The 23,683-nt window shown below is 43.8% G+C and overlaps 1 protein-coding gene across 1 annotated transcript in view; it reads right to left on the bottom strand.

Annotated features, from left to right (window-relative positions):
- The window catches only part of opn8a (opsin 8, group member a), a 69,617-nt gene extending 49,019 nt beyond the window's left edge, over window positions 1–20,598 (bottom strand). Inside the window, exon 1 of the mRNA XM_046299185.1 lies at window positions 20,424–20,598. Coding sequence (XP_046155141.1) covers window positions 20,424–20,502 — 79 coding nt within the window. The 5' untranslated portion in view covers window positions 20,503–20,598. The remainder of the gene's footprint in view (window positions 1–20,423) is intronic.
- Window positions 20,599–23,683: the final 3,085 nt, after the last annotated feature.

Here is a 23,683-nt window from a genome sequence, read left to right as displayed (position 1 = left end):
TCATGGTAGATTGGCTCCTAAACTGAAGCCCTTGATGTATTGGTAATGTAGTGACAAGATGGCACAAAGGCCTCATTCCCTTCATCCACCTTTTTCTCTCTCCCTCTGTTCCTCTCCCTCAAGGGCTGAGGAGTGTCATCGGGGATACAGAATGTTCTATAAAAGCAACATCAAATATTTTTTTATGGATAATTGATTGCTTCAGTGCTGCCACTTGCAATGGTCTTTTAAGAATGTCTCTCTCAACTTGCATTGTGAGAACTAACCAAATGCACCATCCTACAGTACTGAGGAAATGTGGAGACGTGGAGACTGCCCAAATCAACTGTCTGGGAGTTTAGGGGTTTGGATGGTGTCTGCAGAGCAAATGAAAGGGAATTCGATGGGAACCCTCCTGCATCCAGTCTCATTTCCTAATGTCCAGTCTCATTTTCTAATGTCCAGTCTCATTTCCTAATGTCCAGTCTCATTTCCTCATTCCCTGGTCTTATCTCCAGTCCACGTCTTGTTAGAACTGCTAGGCCGATAGCTGGGAACGTTTGAGCATTGAACAGCCTCAAATGTGCTTTAAATGTGTTCTACGTCACATATTTTAATAAATCTAAAACCAAAACTAAATAATGACTCAATATTTTCCTATTTACCCTCTACATCTATCTATTCATAGCCATCATATTGAAATAGCAATGCAAGCAACATCTGTGGTGGTTTGTTAATGAGCTCATTATCTAATGAGCTTAAGACTTCTATTTTATAATACTGTGTTTTTTTGGGACATTTTCACCTGGTCAATTATTGCAATGAAAACCACATGAGCTGAGCTGAACACACTGTTATTCGTTCTAACTGCTTGCCTGCATTAATGCCCCATTTGGTATAAAGACAAATATTATTTAATTGAATTGAGTCAAACACTGTCCCAACACATTTAGCACACATTTTCATCCAAAGCAACTTCACCAACTTATATTCACCAACTTATATTCAATGTTTCTTGCGGGAATCTAATCAGCAATCTTACCATCTGTGTTAGACAAGGTCTGCTTTGACATTGGACAACTGGTGAAAATACAGTGAATGTTCAAAACATTAGGAGCACCTTCCTAATATTGAGTTTGCACCCCCCTTTGCCCTCAGAACAGACTCAAGTCGTCAGGCCGTCGTCGGCATGAACTCTACAAGGTGTCGAAAGCGTTCCACAGGGATGCTCACCCATGTTGACTCCAATGCTTCCCACAGTTGTGTCAAGATGGCTGGATGTCCTTTGGGTGGTGGACCATTCTTGATACACACAAGAAACAGTTGAGCAGCATTACAGTTCTTGACTCACTCAAACTGGTGCGCCTGGCACCTACTACCATACACCGTTCATAGGCACTTCAATCTTTTGTCTTGCCCATTCACTCTGAATGGTACACATACACAATCCATGTCTCAATTGTCTCAAGGCTTAAAAATCATTATTCAACCTGTCTCCTCCCCTTCATATACACTGATTGAAGTGACATCAATAAGGGATCATAGCTTTCACCTGGATTCACCTTGTCAGTCTATGTCATTTTCCTAATGTTTTGTACATTCAGTGTATATTGTTGTTTAATTAGTGGCCAGGTCAGGGACATCATTAGGCTATTTCACACGGGGTAAAACTGTTTCACAGTGAAATTGGCTAGAGGTAGAGAATAGAGAGAGGATAGATTGAAGATAGTGGTGAGGGATAAGGAGAGGACAGATAGATAGATAGAGATTATGGAGGATAGAGTATGGATAGACTGAGAATACATAGTTGGAGGAAGGATAGACTGAGAATACGTAGATGGAGGATAGAGGAAGGATAGACTGAGAATACATAAATGGAGGATGGAGGATAGAGGAAGGATAAACTGAGAATACATAGATGGAGGATAGTGGAAGGATAGACTGAGAATACATAGATGGAGGATAGTGGAAGGATAGACTGAGAATACATAGATGGAGGATAGAGGAAGGATATACTGAGAATACATAGATGGAGGATAGAGGAAGGATAAACTGAGAATACATAGATGGAGGATAGTGGAAGGATAGACTGAGAATACATAGATGGAGGATAGAGGAAGGATAGACTGAGAATACATAGATGGAGGATAGTGGAAGGATAGACTGAGAATACATAGATGGAGGATAGAGGAAGGATATACTGAGAATACATAGATGGAGGATAGAGGAAGGATAAACTGAGAATACATAGATGGAGGATATAGGAAGGATAAACTGAGAATACATAGATGGAGGATATAGGAAGGATATACCTAGAATACATAGATGGAGGATAGAGGAAGGATAAACTGAGAATACATAGATGGAGGATAGTGGAAGGATAGACTGAGAATACATAGATGGAGGATAGAGGAAGGATATACTGAGAATACATAGATGGAGGATAGAGGAAGGATAAACTGAGAATATGTAGATGGAGGATAGAGGAAGGATAGACTGAGAATATGTAGATGGAGGATAGCGGAAGGATAGACTGAGAATATGTAGATGGAGGATAGAGGAAGGATAGACTGAGAATATGTAGATGGAGGATTTAGGAAGGATAGACTGAGAATACATAAATGGAGGATGGAGGATAGAGGAAGGATAAACTGAGAATACATAAATGGAGGATGGAGGATAGTGGAAGAATAAACTGAGAATACATAGATGGAGGATAGTGGAAGGATAAACTGAGAATACATAGATGGATGATAGAGGAAGGATAGCCTGAGAATACATAAATGGAGGATATAGGAAGGATAAACTGAGAATGCATAGATGGAGGATAGAGGAAGAATAGACTGAGAATACATAGATGGATGATAGAGGAAGGATAGCCTGAGAATACATAAATGGAGGATATAGGAAGGATAAACTGAGAATGCATAGATGGAGGATAGAGGAAGGATAGACTGAGAATATGTAGATGGAGGATAGAGGAAGGATAGACTGAGAATATGTAGATGGAGGATAGAGGAAGGATAGACTGAGAATATGTAGATGGAGGATATAGGAAGGATAGACTGAGAATACATAAATGGAGGATGGATGTTAGAGGAAGGATAAACTGAGAATACATAGATGGAGGATAGAGGAAGGATAGACTGATAATACATAGATGGAGATGTCAGGATTTGGCCAGGGTTGTTCCGGTTTTTGGTCACTAGATGCCCCCATTGTGCTTTTTGACCTTTTGTTTTCCCTTGATCCCCATTATTATTTGCACGTGTGCCTCGTTTCCCCTGATTGTATTTAAACCCTTAGTTTTCCTCAGTTATTTGCTCTGTGTTTGTATGTTAGCACCCAGCCCTAGTATTCTGTGTATTCTTGTGTGGTCCTTCTGTAGCTCAGTTGGTAGAGCATGGCGCTTGTAACGCCAGGGTAGTGGGTTCGATCCCCGGGACCACCCAAACGTAGAATGTATGCACACATGACTGTAAGTCGCTTTGGATAAAAGCGTCTGCTAAATGGCATGTATTATTATATTATTATTATCTTGTTGATCCCGGTGGACTCTCTTGTGGAATTCTGTTTTTTGTTCTTGTTTATTTATTTTTGAGTATCTTTTGAGGCTTTTTATGCTATACCTACCACCTTCTGGATTTACCTTTTTGTCTTGGAGGATTACCTTTGTTCTTGTGGAATTCCTTTTGAGGTTGTGGAGTTACATGTTTTCCTGAAGGACTTCACTTTTTTATTTAATTAAATACACTGTCTCAAGTACTGCTGTGTCTGCCCCATCTTCTGTGTTCTGCCTATTCGTGGCTCAGTTGGTTAAGTCGCTGTTTCTCACTCCGGAGACCCGGATTCGTAACCGGGTCCTGACAGAAACACAGAGCCAAAAATGAACCCAGAGGCAGCCAGTTCCCAGGACCTTGTTGCCATGCTGTCCCACCACCAGGAGACTGTCCAACGCCACGAAGCCGCCCTGGTTCAGCAAGAGGCCTTAATGGCTAGACATTCTCATCTTCTGTCGGAGATGCTGACTTCCATAAAGCAGATATCTGATCGACTTACCCCGGCAACAGTTCCCGTCCCAGTACCTCAGATTCACGTACCCATGGCAGTTAACCCCCTGGCTGAACCTCGTCTTCCACCTCCCCAACGGTTCTCAGGTGATCCAAGTGCTTGTAAAGGGTTTCTCACCCAATGTTCTCTCTCCTTCGAGCTGCAACCCTCGACGTTCCCCACCCACCGGTCTAAGATCGCATATATCATCACCCTGCTGTCGGAAAAAGCCCTGGCCCGGGCTACTGCTGTGTGGGATGCCCATAGTTCCTGCTGTGCCAGCTACTCTGCCTTTGCTGAGGAATTCAAACGAGTGTTTCAAGGCCCAAGCAGTGGTCCTGACTCAGCCAAACAGCTCCTGACTCTCCACCAAGGTCGGCGCAGCGTGACGGACTATGCCATCCAGTTCCACACGGTGGCAGCAGCGAGTGGCTGGAACAACGAGGTGCTCACGGTGTGCTTTCTGAAAGGCCTTTCCGACACTATCCAAGATGAACTGGCCACTCGGGAACCACCGGACAATCTCGAGTCCCTGATCAAGTTGGCCTCACGCATTGACCAGCGTCTGAGAGAGAGAGAACTCAACCGTAGACCTCTAGCCCCTATCAGTCCATTTCCGCTCCACGTGTCCCGGGCTCCAGAGAAACGCTCTGTCCCGTACAGACCGGGGGGAACTGTAACGGGAAACATAACCTCCTCCCATCCGTCCAACTCCCGTCTGCTCATTCCAGTCACCCTTTCCTGGGACAACCACAAGCTTCACCTTCAAGCCTTGGTAGACTCTGGAGCCGCAGGTAACTTCATGGATGGTGTCTGGGCGAAGGAGAATGGCGTTCCCTCTGAACCTCTAAGTGACCCCATGAGGGTTACTACATTGGATGGAAGCCCTTTGTGATCTGGACTTGTCACTCATGTCACTACCTCCTTGCGACTTTCAGTTTCACAACACCAGGAATTGATGAACTTTCATTTGATCTCCTGTTCTGAGTTCCCTCTCGTCCTTGGATACTCCTGGCTTCACAGCCATAACCCTCACATCGACTGGTCTGTGGGCACTATCAAGCAGTGGGGTCCTACGTGCCAAGCTACTTGTATTTTCCCGAATTCCCCGAGTTCTACTCCCGAGTCTTTAGAATCCATCGACCTGACCCGAGTTCCCGAGTGTTACCATGACCTCAAACTGGTATTTAGCAAACAGAGGGCCACCATGCTACCACCCCATAGACCTTATGATTGCCCCATCGAACTGTTTCCGGGCACCTGCCCCCCCAGGTGTCGGATCTTTTCCCTATCTCCACCCGAATGAGCTGCTATGGATACTTACATCAAGGACGCTCTGGAAGCAGGCCTCATGCGTCCATCCACCTCCCCGGCGGGAGCAGGGTTTTTCTTTGTGGCCAAGAAAGACGGTGGATTACGTCCTTGCATCGACTACCGGGGACTCAATGCCATAACCGTCCGTAACCGTTACCCGCTACCCCTAATGGCCACAGCCTTCGAGCTGCTCCAGGAAGCAGTTGTTTTCACTAAGCTTGACCTGCGGAATGCATACCATCTTGTGCGGATCAGACCTGGTGACGAGTGGAAGACCGCTTTAAACACGCCTACTGGCACTATGAATACTTGGTGATGCCCTTCGACCTGACCAACGCCCCAGCGGTGTTCCAAGCGCTCATAAACGATGTGCTTAGGGATATGCTTAACATATTTGTGTTCGTTTACTTGGATGACATCCTCATCTTTTCGAGCTCTCTTCAAGAACACACAAAGCATGTCAGACAAGTACTCAAACGCCTCCTAGACAGCCATCTGTACGTTAAGCCGGAAAAATGTGAATTCCATTCATCCCGAGTACAATTCCTGGGATTTGTAGTGGAACCCGGTCGAGTCCAAATGGATCCCAGGAAGGTAGGGGCGGTAGCGGATTGGCCCACCCCCAAATCCGTTAAGGAAGTTCAGCGTTTCCTGGGCTTCACAAACTTTTACCGCAAGTTCATCAAGAACTTCAGCTTGGTGGCAGCCCCTCTCTCAGCTTTAACCAAGGGTGGCAATGCAAGGTTTTTGTGGGGAAGAGAAGCTGAGACGGCCTTCCAAGGACTCAAGCAGCGCGTCCTCTCTGCTCCCATCCTGATACTACCGACTACGGATGAACCGTTTGTGGTGGAGGTAGACGCCTCAGAGGTTGGTGTTGGAGCTGTCCTGTCTCAGAGGGGTGAAGACAAGAAGCTTCATCCGTGCGCTTTCTTCTCACACCGGCTTACCCCGGCTGACAGGAACTACGATGTGGGAGATCGTGAACTCCTAGCGGTTAAGATGGCATTGAAGGAATGGAGACACTGGCTCGAGGGGGCTTCTCACCCGTTTCAAGTGCTTACGGACCACAAAAATCTGGAGTATATCCAGCAGGCGAAGCGGTTGAACTCTAGACAAGCTAGATGGTCTCTTTTCTTCAATCAATTCCAGTTTATCCTCACCTATTGGCCCGGGTCGAAGAATCTCAAACCGGATGCCCTGTCCCGAGTCTACGCTCCTGCCATTCGAGATGACACGGACATGCCTGTCCTTCCTGCTGCTAAGATCGTGGCTCCGATCTCGTGGCAAGTTGAGGATACCGTGAGACGAGCTCAAGCTATCGAACCGGACCCGAAAGGAGGTCCTGCCAATCGGTTGTTTGTCCCCAAGGCAGTGAGGACTCAGGTCCTTCTGTGGGGGCACTCCTCTCGCCTCACCTGTCACCCGGGTGTAGGTCGCACCTTGGAGTTCATCCAGCGTAAGTTCTGGTGGCCTACCATAAGAGAAGACGTTGCCACTTTCGTCAATGCCTGCCCCGTGTGCTGCCAGGGCAAATCTTCTCACCTCCGCCCTCAAGGACTCCTTCACCCTTTACCTGTTCCCCACAGACCCTGGTCCCATATCTCGTTGGACTTTATTACTGGCCTTCCTCCATCCCATGGCAATACTACTATCCTAGTCATAATCAACAGGTTTTCAAAGGCGGCCAGGTTCGTCCCTCTGACTAAGTTACCTTCTGCCAAGGAAACGGCTGAGTTGGTAATTAATCATGTGTTCCGAGTCTTCGGCATTCCTCAAGATATGGTTTCTGACAGAGGTCCCCAGTTTGCCTCAAGGTTTTGGAAGTCCTTCTGCCAACTCATGGGAGCTTCTGCCAGTCTATCTTCAGGGTACCATCCGGTGTCCAACGGCCAAACAGAGAGGATGAATCAAGAGCTGGAAACCACCCTCCGATGTATGACTCGTAACAACCCGTCCACATGGTCGTCCTTCATTGTTTGGGCCGAATACGCGCACAACACCTTGCGCTCCTCCTCCACTGGTATGTCCCCGCACGAGTGTCAGTTTGGCTATGCCCCTCCATTGTTCCCGGACCAGGAGGCAGAAGTCAGAGTGCCTTCAGCCTTGAAGTTCGTCAGACGCTGTCGGCTTATGTGGAGGAAGACCCGTCTTAATCTTATGCGTTCCTCACAGAGGTACCAACAACAAGCCAACAGACGTCGCCGTCCCGGGCCTACCCTGCGCCCCGGCCAGAGAGTCTGGCTCTCTACAAGAGACTTACCACTACGGGTGGAGTCTCGCAAGCTGTCCCAAAAATACATCGGTCCCTTTATGGTTGCCAGGAGAGTTAACCCAGTTTCTTATCGCCTACACTTACCCAGATACCTTAAGATTAATCCCACGTTTCACATTTCCTTATTAAAACCTGTTGTTTTTTCTCCCCTTGTCCCGGCAGACAGACCTCCCCCTCCGTCTCCTGTCATTGGAGGCCAGCCGGCTTATACCGTCCATCGGATACTGGATTCCCGGTCCTGGCAGTATCTGGTGGACTGGGAAGGCTACGGTCCCGAGGAGCGCTCCTGGGTTCCTGCCAAAGACATACTGGACCCTGACCTCATTCGTCAGTTCAGGGCCCTCCACCCCGAGAGAGCTGGTAGGAACGTCAGGAGCCGTTCCTAGGGGGGGGGGGGGATTCTGTCAGGATTTGGCCAGGGTTGTTCCGGTTTTTGGTCACTAGATGCCCCCATTGTGCTTTTTGACCTTTTGTTTTCCCTTGATCCCCATTATTATTTGCACCTGTGCCTCGTTTCCCCTGATTGTATTTAAACCCTTAGTTTTCCTCAGTTATTTGCTCTGTGTTTGTATGTTAGCACCCAGCCCCAGTATTCTGTGTACTCTTGTTGATCCCGGTTATGCAAATCCACTACAACACATTACTGAGTATCACTCTGGATTGGATCATAGACTAGTCCAGGTAACTGTATAGACTAGTCCAGGTAACTGTATAGACTAGTCCAGGTAACTGTATAGACTAGTCCAGATAACTGTATAGACTAGTCCAGGTAACTGTATAAACTAGTCCAGATAACTGTATAGACTAGTCCAGATAACTGTATAGACTAGTCCAGATAACTGTATAGACTAGTCCAGATAACTGTATAGACTAGTCCAGATAACTGTATAGACTAGCCCAGATAACTGTATAGACTAGTCCAGATAACTGTATAGACTAGTCCAGATAACTGTATAGACTAGTCCAGATAACTGTATAGACTAGTCCAGATAACTGTATAGACTAGTCCAGGTAACTGTATAAACTAGTCCAGATAACTGTATAGACTAGTCCAGGTAACTGTATAGACTAGTCCAGATAACTGTATAGACTAGTCCAGATAACTGTATAGACTAGTCCAGATAACTGTATAGACTAGTCCAGATAACTGTATAGACTAGTCCAGGTAACTGTATAGATTAGTCCAGGTAACTGTATAGACTAGTCCAGATAACTGTATAGGCTAGTCCAGATAACTGTATAGATTAGTCCAGGTAACTGTATTGACTAGTCCAGATAACTGTATAGACTAGTCCAGATAACTGTATAGATTAGTCCAGGTAACTGTATTGACTAGTCCAGATAACTGTATAGATTAGTCCAGATAACTGTATAGACTAGTCCAGGTAACTGTATAGACTAGTCCAGATAACTGTATAGGCTAGTCCAGATAACTGTATAGACTAGTCCAGGTAACTGTATAGATTAGTCCAGATAACTGTATAGACTAGTCCAGGTAACTGTATAGACTAGTCCAGATAACTGTATAGGCTAGTCCAGATAACTGTATAGATTAGTCCAGGTAACTGTATTGACTAGTCCAGATAACTGTATAGACTAGTCCAGATAACTGTATAGATTAGTCCAGGTAACTGTATTGACTAGTCCAGATAACTGTATAGATTAGTCCAGATAACTGTATAGACTAGTCCAGGTAACTGTATAGACTAGTCCAGATAACTGTATAGGCTAGTCCAGATAACTGTATAGATTAGTCCAGGTAACTGTATAGACTAGTCCAGATAACGGTATTGACTAGTCCAGATAACTTTATAGACTAGTCCAGGTAACTGTATAGACTAGTCCAGATAACTGTATAGACTAGTCCAGATAACTGTATTGACTAGTCCAGATAACTGTATAGACTAGTCCAGATAACTGTATTGACTAGTCCAGATAACTGTATTGACTAGTCCAGATAACTGTATAGACTAGTCCAGATAACTGTATAGACTAGTCCAGATAACTGTATAGACTAGTCCAGATAACTGTATTGACTAGTCCAGATAACTGTATTGACTAGTCCAGATAACTGTATAGACTAGTCCAGATAACTGTATAGATTAGTCCAGATAACTGTATAGACTAGTCCAGATAACTGTATTGACCAGTCCAGATAACTGTATAGACTAGTCCAGATAAATGTATTGACCAGTCCAGATAACTGTATAGACTAGTCCAGATAACTGTATAGATTAGTCCAGATAACTGTATAGACTAGTCCAGATAACTGTATTGACCAGTCCAGATAACTGTATAGACTAGTCCAGATAAATGTATTGACCAGTCCAGATAACTGTATAGACTAGTCCAGATAACTGTATTGACTAGTCCAGATAACTGTATTGACTAGTCCAGATAAATAACTAACAGTCTTATGGCTTGGGGGTAGAAGCTGTTCAGGGTCTTGTTGGTTCCAGACTCGGTGCATCGGTACTGCTTGCCTTGCGGAAGCAGAGAGAACAGTCTATGAAAGAAGCCCGAAAAATGTAATCAATTTTAACATGGACTGCAGAGAAATATGATTAGTATTTGCGACATTGAAGATCTATACAGACGTAGGACCTTAATTGTATTACTCTTTTGTTGCTGCAAAGCAGGAAATGCAAACGTATAGTGCATTTGAGTTTTAAAAAGGCTTCTAAAGTTTCCACTTTGAAATGACAGACTTGATTTGATCTAACGAAAAAAAATCAACCTATAATCCACATAACTGGCTCAAATTATGATCCTACATCTGTATGAACCTTAATATTGATCATAGCTCACAGCCAGACAGAACATAGCAGCATGCCATGACTTCTAATGAGTTGGATTCAATTAGGAAGGTTAGTTGTTACGTAGGCCTAATCAATGGCATCACAAGGTGAGGGGCCCCCATAGGAACTCAAGTCATTTTTACCAGCAACTGTCCTCCATGTACATCCACAAGTGCTCAACATGCAGGTAATTGGTCTCATAATGACTACCGTGGATGGAGGTAAAGCCATCCAGGAGAATGAGCTCTGATCCCAGGTGGGCTGATGTAGATCTGTCTCCAGCAACCAGTCATCATAATTATTAACCCCCCATTTGTAGCGCCCCAGTGAGTGCATTTAATCAATCCAATTTGCTGGCCTAATTAATTTATCCTCGTCTAAGATATGATGCAGGGCTGTAATCCCCATGAGGCTACCCACTTGGCACAGACGTCAGTTCAACGTCTAGATTTGATTGACATTTGGTTGAGTTGTTAACTAATGTGAATTCAATGTGAAATCAACTAAAAATGTCACCATGTCATTAGTTGTGTGAAAAATAAACAAAATGCCCTTAAATTTATGATTTTTTGCAAATCCATTTAGTTTTCCACATTTTTTCAACATCGACACATTTCGTTTTTGGGTTGAAAATATATGGAAACAATGTTGATTCAAACCGTTTTTGCCCAATGGGCACTGTTGAACAGCAGGGTCCCTGCAGTCCATCTTACTGGATGCAATGAGAGGGATTCCACCAGACCTTAATTAGCTATTACAACCACAAGAGCAGCTAAGGGGACTGTATCTGTCAACATCAGATCAAGGAGACTCATGTAGCTCACCAAATAGCAATCTGAATAAAACTTCATTTTGGAACAGCATAGAGTTGTGGGATTGACACTTCTACAAAGAAAGTAAGGACGTTTTTCCAGTAAGCTACAATTACACAGACAATTGTAAAATATCATGACAATGAGCTAGTATAAAATTGCACAGAGGAGATTGATGGGTCCAATTGATTTGACTCTGAGGGTTCACCAAGAGTATTTTCCATTAACTAGATGCATGGAAAGGCATTGATCATCCCTGGTATTCACATCATGTCATAACAGTGACACAATCGTTGAAAGGTATTGAAAGCCTGCTACAATACGGATCATTTCATGAGATGGAGAAGACTCCTCCATATCTCTCTCTCTCTGTCTCTCTCTCTGTCTCTCTCTCTCTCTCTCTCTCTCTCTCTCTCTCTCTCTCTCTCTCTCTCTCTCTCTCTCTCTCTCTCTCTCTCTCTCTCTCTCTCTCTCTCTCACTTCTCTCTCTCACACCTCTCACTCTCTCTCTCACCTCTCTCTTTTTCATAATGTCACATGTGTAATTAAATTCCTCTGGGTCATTATTTTCCCACTTTTCTCAGATTACGGCAAAAGCTAATCTAATAAAATATATGACTGGAACGACTAGAACAAACTGCAAACATCACTGAAGCTGGAGACTCATATCTCCCTCACTAACTTTAAATATCAGCTGTCAGAGCAGCTCACAGATCACTGCACCTGTACATAGCCCATCTGTAAATAGCCCATCCAACTACCTCATCCCCATATTGTTATTTATTTTGCTCCTTTACACCCCAGTATCTCTACTTGCACATTCATCTTCTGCACATCTATCACTCCAGTGTTTAATTGCTAAATTGTAATTATTTCACCACTATTGCCTTTTTATTGCCTTACCTCCCTTATCCTACCTCATTTGCATACTCTGTATATAGACTTTTTCTATTGTATTATTGACTGTATGTTTGTTTTTCCCATGTGTAACTCTATGTTGTTGTTTGTGTCACACTGCTTTGCTTTATCTTGGCCAGGTTGTAGTTGTAAATGAGAACTTGTTCTCAGACTAGCCTACCTGGTTAAATAAAGGTGGGGGAAAAATCATAAAAATATGCTAAATCAAGCTTCATAATCCATTATGGATCTATAATCATCATGCCTCAACTCTCATCACCTAAACCAGGGGTCCCCAATTACACTCAGCCATGGGCCAGTTTTTCCTTGAGTGGATGGTCGGGGGGGGGGGGGCGGAACACATAATTCATTATTTGTACACTGCAAATTGCCCACAAGAATCCCAAACAGATACGGTATTTGACAAACGCTAAATCATTTCAAACCCTGATTACATTGGGATACAATCACATTCTCCTCTCTATTTATGGAATACTTGGGGAAGATTTCCCAGAATTGAAATCACTTTGAGCTGATTTCCTGGTGATTTTCCTGGTGATTCTCCTGGTGATTTTCCTGGTGATTTTCCAGTCTTTTCCAGTCTTTTATGTACAATGTTGTTGTTTTTTTAAGCAGGATTGTATTATTTTATTATTATTATTATTATTTTTGCTCAGAAAACTTGGGGGGGGGTGAAATAAAACCAACCACGGTCTGTGTGTAGGGGAACCGTGACATTAACCATACTAGCAGGTTGACACCCCATGTTACCCTTTTTCCTCTCCAATAGGAACCTCTCCACATCTGACCTGTTTTATCACCCTTCTCCCCTCTCCTAACCTGTTACCCAGAAAACATGCTTGAGGTCCAGCTAGCTACAGCAAACATAATAATGGAACATTAATTAGAAAATTGATTGCAGCCCACGTTTCTCACATTAGAGATATTTGATTAATGTGGCCTGAATCATTCTGGTTTCAATCTCGTTTATATAACGTCTCCCTCCACCTCAACACACCAGCCTCCCCTCCAACCCTCCCTCCAAACCCGGCCAGTCCCATATTCTGATGGAGATGTAATTAAACCAAGGGGAAATATGCTGGGGGGGTGTTCATTCTTCCTCCACAGGTTTATAATCTGAATGTAATCTCCCATTGTTCGGTGAAAGGGAAGGATGTGAGGCTTTGTCCTTCAGAAAGCCAACAGAACCTTGACAGAACAATCCACAACAACCGTTGGTGGAAAAGGAGAATCGGTGGTGAAATATTTCAATGGAAATGATTTATGATGCATCTACAATGTAAATTCATTGCTGACTGTGTGAAGTAGACATGCCGCCTACGTCAGGTTACTCGAGTGGCCAACTGAAAGACCTCTTGTCAATAGAAAATATCTTTCAATTTTCATGTATAAAGAATGGCATGTTTTCCTTGTGTCACTGGGAGAAAGAAATGAATCGTGAACATTTGTAAGTCTTGACATCTTCTGCGAAAAAACTTATTTTTGTTGTGCCTTACTTACAGTAACATGGTCCTGGTCTCGTTGGAGACGGTTAGGGTTGATGATCGGGATGGAAGTTTGCCTTTCAATTATTCCTCCCTTACTTACAGCCTGGCGATGCATGATGTCTTATTCAGAGAGTTAGACCTGAGCCAGGTGATGGTCTGCTCCGATGACCCGACACCACATCACCACATTACCCGGTTGTTTGTCAGATATAGACACACACAGGCCAGACAAGGAAAAACAAATGTCGAGGACACAAATATCACAATAACAGCTGGAGTTTTGTTACACCTCTATGCGATAAAGTTGCTCCTTATTGTAGGTGGACAGACACATGCATTAATCCAAGCCATTTATAAGGACTCTGGCATGAATACGTTTAACTCTCCCAAGGTGCATGTGTTCTGAGGACAGTAACCTGATGATCACCTCTTCTGTCACATACTAACTGCCTCTGTAGCAAAACATGGACATTTTTGAGCATAGGCCTATTCATTTTTGTAACAACACACTCTTTTATCACAAATTGTAAGTAAGCTAGTCACAGTGCCTCCTAAAGACATGATTGACAAAAGAGGGTAGGCTGTCAGCTGACCATTGATGTTCATGATTGATGTAAATCTGCTAGTTAGCTAGCTGGTTATTTTCTTACTGATTGTGATTCATCTTCAATGCTCCTAAAAAATAACTTTATAATATAGCCTAATATTATACATTTTCTAACTCATGATATATCATGGGCTGGCTAGTGGCTTGTGTGATTATTTTAGTATATGGTGGTTAGTTAGATTCTATGCCTGTGTTCAGTGCTTAATTTGTCAATCGGGAGGTGCCGGAAACAAAAAGTTAGCGTGAGAGAGGGGTGACCTGGGGAGCTCTGAGGTACCAGACAGCATGAGAAAAAAATCCCCTTTACAATAGAGCATTGCATGCACATCATCACATGTGTGTAGTGGCATAGAGCAGTAGAGTAGAGGCTCTTCCAGAAGTTGCACACACGGGGAAAGGCTTTTGTAGCCGAGGGGCTGGAAATAATGTGTCCTTTAATTACAGCATTTCATGTCATTTTACATGACTGGAGACTTTGGCAGAATATTTTTTTAATATCACAACAATACATCAAGATGACAGGCTACTTTGACTCTGACAAACTAAGATCAATAAAAACAACCTCGTCTTGAATCCATCAATAGCCTAGGTGTGTGGAGACACACATATTGTTCAAAATTAGGAGGATTTTATAGTCCTAAAATTGCTTTCCAGTTTCCCTGACTCGCCCAATAACGCAAAGTTCTTGTGAGAGCAAAATTGCAAGATTATGTTATAATGGTGTTATTGCATCAAATAGTTGTTTCATGCAAAATGATAGAAGGTTCTTATAACTCTATTGTGTCTGTGGGAACTGAAAGTGGGCTTCTGGGGGATTTAACACTGACAGAAGATGTACCATGTCTTTGGGTAATATCACATTCCAGAGCACGGGTTAATGTTTCTGTACTGGGGTACCAGGGGGAGATGACTCCATTATGGAGTTGGGGGGGCAGGAACTGGTCTCTACACAATGAGGACAGTTTTTACAGCAGATACTGTCTGCTGTGAATTATAAGTTTATTTCATACAAATCTTAAAATTGTGATACTTTCCATATATCTGTTATTTGTCACGTAGACTGAAGAAGGATGGACTTAATGGCTATGAAATGCTGTGGCTCAAACCAGCTGATTGAGTTCTCAGTGATCACCTCCAGGGGTGATTACCAACCAGCTGGTTGAGTTCTCAGTGATCACCTCTAGGTGTGATTACCAACCAGCTGGTTGAGTTCTCAGTGATCACCTCTAGGGGTGATTACTGACCAGCTCCATTACTGCAGTAATTAAATAATAAAGTTTGATTTTTTTGAAGAAATGTTAAAAGTCTCTCCTTTTGATTACAATAATTCCACCACACTCTTATGAGGAGTGGAACAGGGAAACCCAAGAGCACACTCAGACGAGGAGACTGGGATGAAATAACCAAGGTATTTATTGAAACACAGGGGGAAGATGGAGTGCAGGCCAGGGGAAGCTCGGGCGGGATGCAGGAAACCAGGTGCGGAGGCGGAGGCTGAGGCTGAGGCTGGAGCGAGAGGGGATGGGAAAGAGCAAGCACGTCCGGAGGGGAATCCAATGGAGCAGTAGAGTGGGGAATACAGAGCAGAGTAGCAGGATGAGGAGATGTGGGACTGGAGACAGGAACCAGAGTCAGAGCGGGCAGAACTGTAGTGGAGAGTGCTGTGTCAGGCAAGGAAAACAGGCACAACTGTTAACAGGATCTAAATAGTAACAAACAGCTAGAAACATAGACTGACTGAGCAGAGATTACGATCTGGCAGTGTGGAAGTGGCAGGACTGAGTATTTGTAGAAGTCTTGATTATGGAACAGATTGCAGCTGGTGGGGATCTGCTCTGTCTCTGCCCACCCAATCACACACACACAGGGAGAGGGAGAGGGAGAGGGAGAGGGAGAGGGAGAGGGAGAGGGAGAGGGAGAGGGAGAGGGAGAGGGAGAGGGAGAGGGAGAGGGAACTGGGGGAGTGGCGGCAGGTCAAGGAGACACAGGATGAGCTGTAGCGGACGTGGCAGGAGGAGATGTAACACACACTCTCGCCGGCGATGGCCAATGCACTCGTGAAAACATCCTATCTCTCGCTCTCTGTTCGCTCAATAGGCCTAATGGAAGATGATCAAATATTTTGGTAGCCTACAGCATACAGATTTGAGTCCTTTCTTTCCATCCTGTGTTTTCCAGTGATTGTATTTGAAATATAGAGAAAGGCCTGTTTTGTCTGTATGCTGTTCACTGACAGCATACATTCCTGACTGTAGGCTACTGTATGCCTTTATTGTCTTGTTTTTGGGCTACAAAGCAATTTTTTAAAATAAGCTATTTATCCTCTGTGGCTAAATTATTGGCCTTTTCATGGTGTAGTAGGCTATTCTGAAATATTGCATTTCATTCTGAACAGACGGTACTAATTCTATAACTTTATAACTATCTAATGTCATCTGCAGATGACTTTGTCAACCATTTTGAAAAGAAGGTCGACGACATCCGATCCTCGTTTGCTAAGTCAAACGACACCGCTGGTTCTGCTCACACTGCCCTACCCTGTGCTCTGACCTCTTTCATTGCTATGCAGACGACACACAATTAATCTTCTCCTTTCCCCCTTCTGATGACCAGGTGGCGAATCGCATCTGTGCATGTCTGGCAGACATATCAGTGTGGATGACGGATCACCACCTCAAGCTGAACCTCGGCAAGACGGAGCTGCTCTTCCTCCCGGGGAAGGACTGCCCGTTCCATGATCTCGCCATCACGGTTGACAACTCCATTGTGTCCTCCTCCCAAAGCGCTAAGAACCTTGGCGTGATCCTGGACAACACCCTGTCGTTCTCAACCAACATCAAGGCGGTGGCCCGTTCCTGTAGGTTCATGCTCTACAACATCCGCAGAGTACGACCCTGCCTCACACAGGAAGCGGCGCAGGTCCTAATCCAGGCACTTGTCATCTCCCGTCTGGATTACTGCAACTCGCTGTTGGCTGGGCTCCCTGCCTGTGCCATTAAACCCCTTCAACTCATCCAGAACGCCGCAGCCCGTCTGGTGTTCAACCTTCCCAAGTTCTCTCACGTCACCCCGCTCCTCCGTTCTCTCCACTGGCTTCCAGTTGAAGCTCGCATCCGCTACAAGACCATGGTGCTTGCCTACGGAGCTGTGAGGGGAACGGCACCTCAGTACCTCCAGACTCTGATCAGGCCCTACACCCAAACAAGGGCACTGCATTCATCCACCTCTGGCCTGCTCGCCTCCCTACCACTGAGGAAGTACAGCTCCCGCTCAGCCCAGTCAAAACTGTTCGCTGCTCTGGCCCCCCAATGGTGGAACAAACTCCCTCACGACGCCAGGACAGCGGAGTCAATCACCACCTTCCGGAGACACCTGAAACCCCACCTCTTTAAGGAATACCTAGGATAGGATAAGTATTCCCTCTCACCCCCCCCCTTTAAGATTTAGATGCACTATTGTAAAGTGACTGTTCCACTGGATGTCATAAGGTGAATGCACCAATTTGTAAGTCGCTCTGGATAAGAGCGTCTGCTAAATGACTTAAATGTAATGTAAATGTAAATGTACTTCTCTTTCAGGGGTGCTGCAGAATCTCCAGCAACGCTGTGGAGATGAGACTTGCAGGCTCATGTCTATCAGAGACACTGAGGTTTAAAGTACTGGAGACTGCGTCCAAGATGTCAGACCATTTTTTTCAAGGTAATCAGGGTACTCACATTCACATATGCTGATTCATGGACCGTCTATATCCAAGTTGCATCCCATTTATGTGGACCAACATCACATTGGATAAATATAAAATGTTAATATTGTAACGAACATCTTATAAATAATTATGAATTTCAATTTGTTGTGACTAATGTAAAATAGTTTGCTAATGTTAGCTAGACTAGGGGTTAGGGTTAGGGGTTAAGGTTAGGGGTAAGGCTAAGGTTAGGGTTAGGGGTTAAGTTTAGGGTTAGGGGAAGGGTTAGCTGACCTGCTTAGTATTTGCAAAGTAGCTAAAAGGTAGTAAGTAGATTTGACACATTTTAACCAACAGGACACTTTCACTGCTGAAGGCTGAGGTCCAGGGATGACAGTGTAAAGTAGAAAGTGAGAGAACTCCAATATTTATGGCACCTAGGCACCAGGGATAGGAGTGTGTGCGTGTGCTTGTGCATGTGTGTGTGTGTGTGCTTGCATGCCGATGTGTGATAAAAATGTATGTGTAAAAATGTCTCTGTATGTTTGAGATTTTTTTTTAAGTGAGTGATTTTACGCTCAAACCTATTAACATCATGATCATGCAAGTGTTGGAGAGGTGACATGTCGAAAGTGTTTGAAATGTGAAGCTGAAAGAGAATAAAGCTTAAGTTCTACAGAGTCATGTGAATAAAGATTGAGTTCTACAGAGTCATGAATAAAGCTTAAGTTCTACAGAGTCATGTGAATAATGCTTGAGTTCTACAGAGTCACATGAATAAAGCTTAAGTTCTACAGAGTCATGAATAAAGCTTGAGTTCTACGGAGTCATGTGAATAAAGCTTGAGTTCTACAGAGTCATGTGAATAAAGCTTGAGTTCTACAGAGTCATGTGAATAAAGATTGAGTTCTACAGAGTCACGTGAATAAAGCTTAAGTTCTACAGAGTCATGTGAATAAAGCTTGAGTTCTACAGAGTCACGTGAATAAAGCTTGAGTTCTACAGTCACATGAATAAAGATTGAGATCTACTGTCACATGAATAAAGATTGAGTTCTACAGTCACATGAATAAACATTGAGTTCTACAGTCAGATGAATAAAGATGGAGTTCTACAGTCACATGAATAAAGATTTAGTTCTACAGTCAGATGGTTAAAGATTGAGTTCTACAGTCACATGAATAAAGATTGAGTTCTACAGTCACATGAATAAAGATAGAATACTAAAGATTCTACAGAGTACATGCAGACAGGACCAAGGCTCCATGTTCAGACACCACCTCTGTTACACCCGAGACAACCTACAGTTAAACTGTTCCATAGCTAATAGAAAAACACAACATCTTCAATATCACCAAGTATGGTCCAATTCAGCTCTATGGAACTGCTTGGAAATGTTGTGGAAGCATGCACTAAACAAGAGAGAGTGTGCAGAGATCAGAATTATAACTGGAAAGACTGGACTGCTGTAGCACACTTCAGCAACAAACGATAAGCAACAGCTTGTGTAAAATCAATGGATGCACAATTACCATTAGTCACCTGACAAAGATCCTTGAAGGATCTAAACATGTTTTTTTAACGAATTAAGGTACATGGTGGAGTTTATGAGTGTGCAGGCTCTATTTCTTTCGCACAATAACCATTCACACATCAACAGAACTAGATCACACATTACCAATCATTGAAAAGACAACTATAATGCTTTGTGTCCAATCAATTATTCTGTAACTGCAACCTATTGTATACAGTACACTGAGTTGACAAAGCATTAGGAACACCATTCTCTTTCCATGACAGACTCACCAGTTGATTCCAGGTGAAAGCTCTGATCCCTTATTGGTATCACTTGTTAAATCCACTTAAATCAGTGTAGAAGAAGAGGAGGAGACAGGTTAAATAAGGATTTTTAAGCCATGAGACAATTGAAACATGGATTGTATATGTGTGCCATTCAGCGGGTGAAAGATTTAAGTGTCTTTGAACAGGGTATGGTAGTAGATGCCAGGCGCACCAGTTAGTGATGTTTTTTTCACACTCAACAGTTTCCCGTGTGTATCATGAATGATCCACCACCTAAAGGACATCCAGCCAACATGACACAACTGTGTCAACATGAAATGCTTTCAACACCTTTTAAAGTCCCGAAAAATTGAGGCTGTTCTGAGGGCAAAAAGGGGTGCAACTCAATATTAGGAAGGTGTTCCTCATGTTTTGTACACTCAGTGTATAACGCCTATATCGTCTACCGATGTGACTTGGTGTGAAAACCTCAAAACGCAGAGAGTCTGTACAAATCCCTTTCCATCATCTCTAATCAACACCCCCCCCCCCAAAAAAAAATACATGATGCACTAAAATCTAAACTCCTGCCATTTGTGTTTCAAACTCCAAACTACCAGCCCCATGCTGAATGCTGAACAGGGAATCCACACAGGGAAACAAATGAAAAAGAAGAAGGAATTAAAAGAGAACAACAGTATCAGCTGTAAGTAACTCACCTATCACCACTAGGTACATGCCTGCCCAGTGGTCCACAGTGGGCGACAGTTTGGACGTGTATTTGTTGTCCTCCTCCATGCTCCTCTCCCACAGACAGACCAGACCAGTACGGATAAGTATTCAAACTCCCCAAACGGTGCCAGCGAGAGAAGTAGACCTCCAACAGGGACACAGGCTCATCTGAACAAGGCTTATCCTTGACAGTACCACAGGTAACATTTTCAATCAGCTCCTAGAATCTTTATATTCCCTCTCCATAATGGACTCCCACACATATGCACCCAGACATGCTAAGTACACACACACACACACACACACACACACACACACACACACACACACACACACACACACACACACACACACACACACACACACACACACACACACACACACACACACACACACACACACACACACACACACACACACACACACACACACACACACCTCCTCTTCCCCGCTGAGCCGATTAAGATGACAACTGTCAACTGTGAGTGTAAGTACACTCATGAAAATGCTCACACTCATGTACACACACACTCCTGCCCTGGGTGAATGGTGCAGTCTTTCTATGCTCCTGTCCAAATTTCACTTGAACCCATCTGTGCTAACAGCATTTTCTTCACAGTGTTTTAGTGTGTGTGTGTGTGTGTGTGTGTGTGTGTGTGTGTGTGTGTGTGTGTGTGTGTGTGTGTGTGTGTGTGTGTGTGTGTGTGTGTGTGTGTGTGTGTGTGTGTGTGTGTGTGTGTGTGTGTGTGTGTGTGTGTGTGTGTGCGTGCGTGTGCGCGTGTGCACGTGCACGTGTGTGTGTCATGGTGTGTGGAAAAAGGGAACACTATCTAATCCAGCCAAAACTCTCCTGGTCCTCCTCCTGTAGAGCGAATAACACCTTTTGGCAGAGCACAGCCACAGACAGACAGACAGACAGACAGACAGACAGACAGACAGACAGACAGACAGACAGACAGACAGACAGACAGACAGACAGACAGACAGACAGACAGACAGACAGACAGACAGACAGACAGACAGACAGACAGACAGACAGACAGACAGACAGACAGACAGACAGACAGACAGACAGACAGACAGACAGACAGACAGACAGACAGACAGACAGACAGACAGACAGACAGACACTGAGTGCATTACGAGGAGAGATACTATAGCAAAGCAGCAAGGAGAGCCCCAGTGCCTGTCGTTCCATAGAAGCCTCGTCGGAGAGGAGCTAGTCTACAGCTGTTTCAACGGGTTAGGCTTCGCTTAGCACGTCAACCGTGAAACTAGGCATACTTACTCTCCAAGAATTACCTTGACACACTGGGAAAAGTCAGAAGGCATTATTCAAAATTATCCCTGTTTTGCAGCCTCATATGGCCAAATTACCTCCACAATTAAAGCTAGAATCTAATCATCTGTTTTGGTAAAAAGATGAGGAATGGGCCTATATAAATTAGACACATCTACTCATTCCAGGGTTTTTCTTTACTTTTACAATTTTCTTCATTATAGAATAATAGTGAAGACATCGAAACTATGACATAACACAAATGGAATCATGTCTTAACCAAAAAAGTGAGGAACAAATCCAAATATATTTTATATTTGAGATTCTTTAAAGTAGCCACCCTGTGTCTTGATGACAGCTTTGCACACTCTTGGCATCTGGATCGACAGAGTTTGAAAAACCATATGCTAAATGACCAAAATGTAAAAATGAAGGAAAAAACAGGGCTTCACTCCCATCAGTGAATCTGTAGATGGTGTTCTGCAGTGCCCCTTTAATAATAATACAGGCTTTACTGATCAGTGGTCCTGGGTGAGTATGGGAGGATGGAAGAACCATTCCAGCCATTCAGACCAAAGGTTAGTGAGGGGTGGCTGATGACACCTGTGATTGTGAGGAACGGAGATGGACAGGTGCGAGTTTCCAAGAAACATCTTCTTCTTATGGCTTGGGGGCAGTATTTCGACGTCTGGATGAGAAGCGTGCCCAAAGTAAACTGACTGTTACTCAGGCCCAGAAGCTAGGATATGCAAAGAACAAAGACCAAACCAGCTAAAACATATACATGATCAAATACAAATCTTAGAATCAGCTATCAAAGACTACCAGATTCCACTGGATTCTCCAATTACATTGAATGAACTGCAGGACAAAATACAAACCCTCCAACCCAAAAAGGCCTGTGGTGTTGATGGTATCCTAAATGAAACTTAAACTCTTTGACACCATCCTCAGCTCAGGCATCTTCCCCAATATTTGTAACCAAGGACTTATCACCCCAATCCACAAAAGTGGAGACAAATTTGACCCCAATAACTACTGTGGGATATGCGTCAACAGCAACCGTAAAAAATCCTCTGCATTATCATTAACAGCAGACTCCTACATTTCCTCAGTGAAGACAATGTACTGAGCAAATGTAAAATTGGCTTTTTATCAAATTACTGCACGACAGACCATGTATTCACTCTGCCCACCCTAATTGAAAAACAAACAAACAGAAGCAAAGTCTTCTCATGCTTTGTTCATTTAAAAAAATATTGTGACTAAATTTAGCATGAGGGTCTGCCATACAAATTGATGGAAAGCGGTGTTGGGAGAAAAACATTCAACATGATCAAATCTATGTACACAAACAGTGTAAAAAACACACACATTTCTTTCCACATGGCCGTGGCGTGAGACAGGGATGCAGCTTGAGCCCCACCATCTTCAACATATATATCAACGAATTGGCGGGGGCACTAGAACTGTCTACAGCACCCGGCCTCCCCCTACTAGAATCTGAAGTCAAATGTCTACTGTTTGCTGATAATCTGATGCTTCTGTCCCCAACCAAGAAGGGCCTACAGCAGTATCTAGATCTTCTGCACAGATTCTGTCAGACCTGGGTCCTGACAGTAAATCTCAGTAAGACAAAAATAATGGTGTTCCAAAAAAGGTACAGTTGTCAGGACCAGAAATACAAATTCCATCTAGACACCGTTGCCCTAGAGCACACATAAAACTATACCTACGTCGGCCTGAACATCAGCACCACAGGTGCTTTAGAAAACAGCATCTGCTTAATTTGAATACTTCTAAAATATACATAAAATAAGGGCATTATTGTCAACATAAAAGGTGAGTGAAGTTTTAATGCTTGTTCACGTGCGTACAGTTTCAGGACAAGGTCTGATTTATAACAGGAAACACAAACATGCGTGCGCCAAGTTTATAAATCTGAATATTTTCGTACTTGTCCAGTCT

Source organism: Oncorhynchus gorbuscha, linkage group LG14, assembly GCF_021184085.1.
Source record: "Oncorhynchus gorbuscha isolate QuinsamMale2020 ecotype Even-year linkage group LG14, OgorEven_v1.0, whole genome shotgun sequence".
NCBI classification, from domain to species: domain Eukaryota; kingdom Metazoa; phylum Chordata; class Actinopteri; order Salmoniformes; family Salmonidae; genus Oncorhynchus; species Oncorhynchus gorbuscha.
Note: the sequence above shows the minus strand (reverse complement) of the source record. Positions and strands in the feature narration are given on the sequence as shown.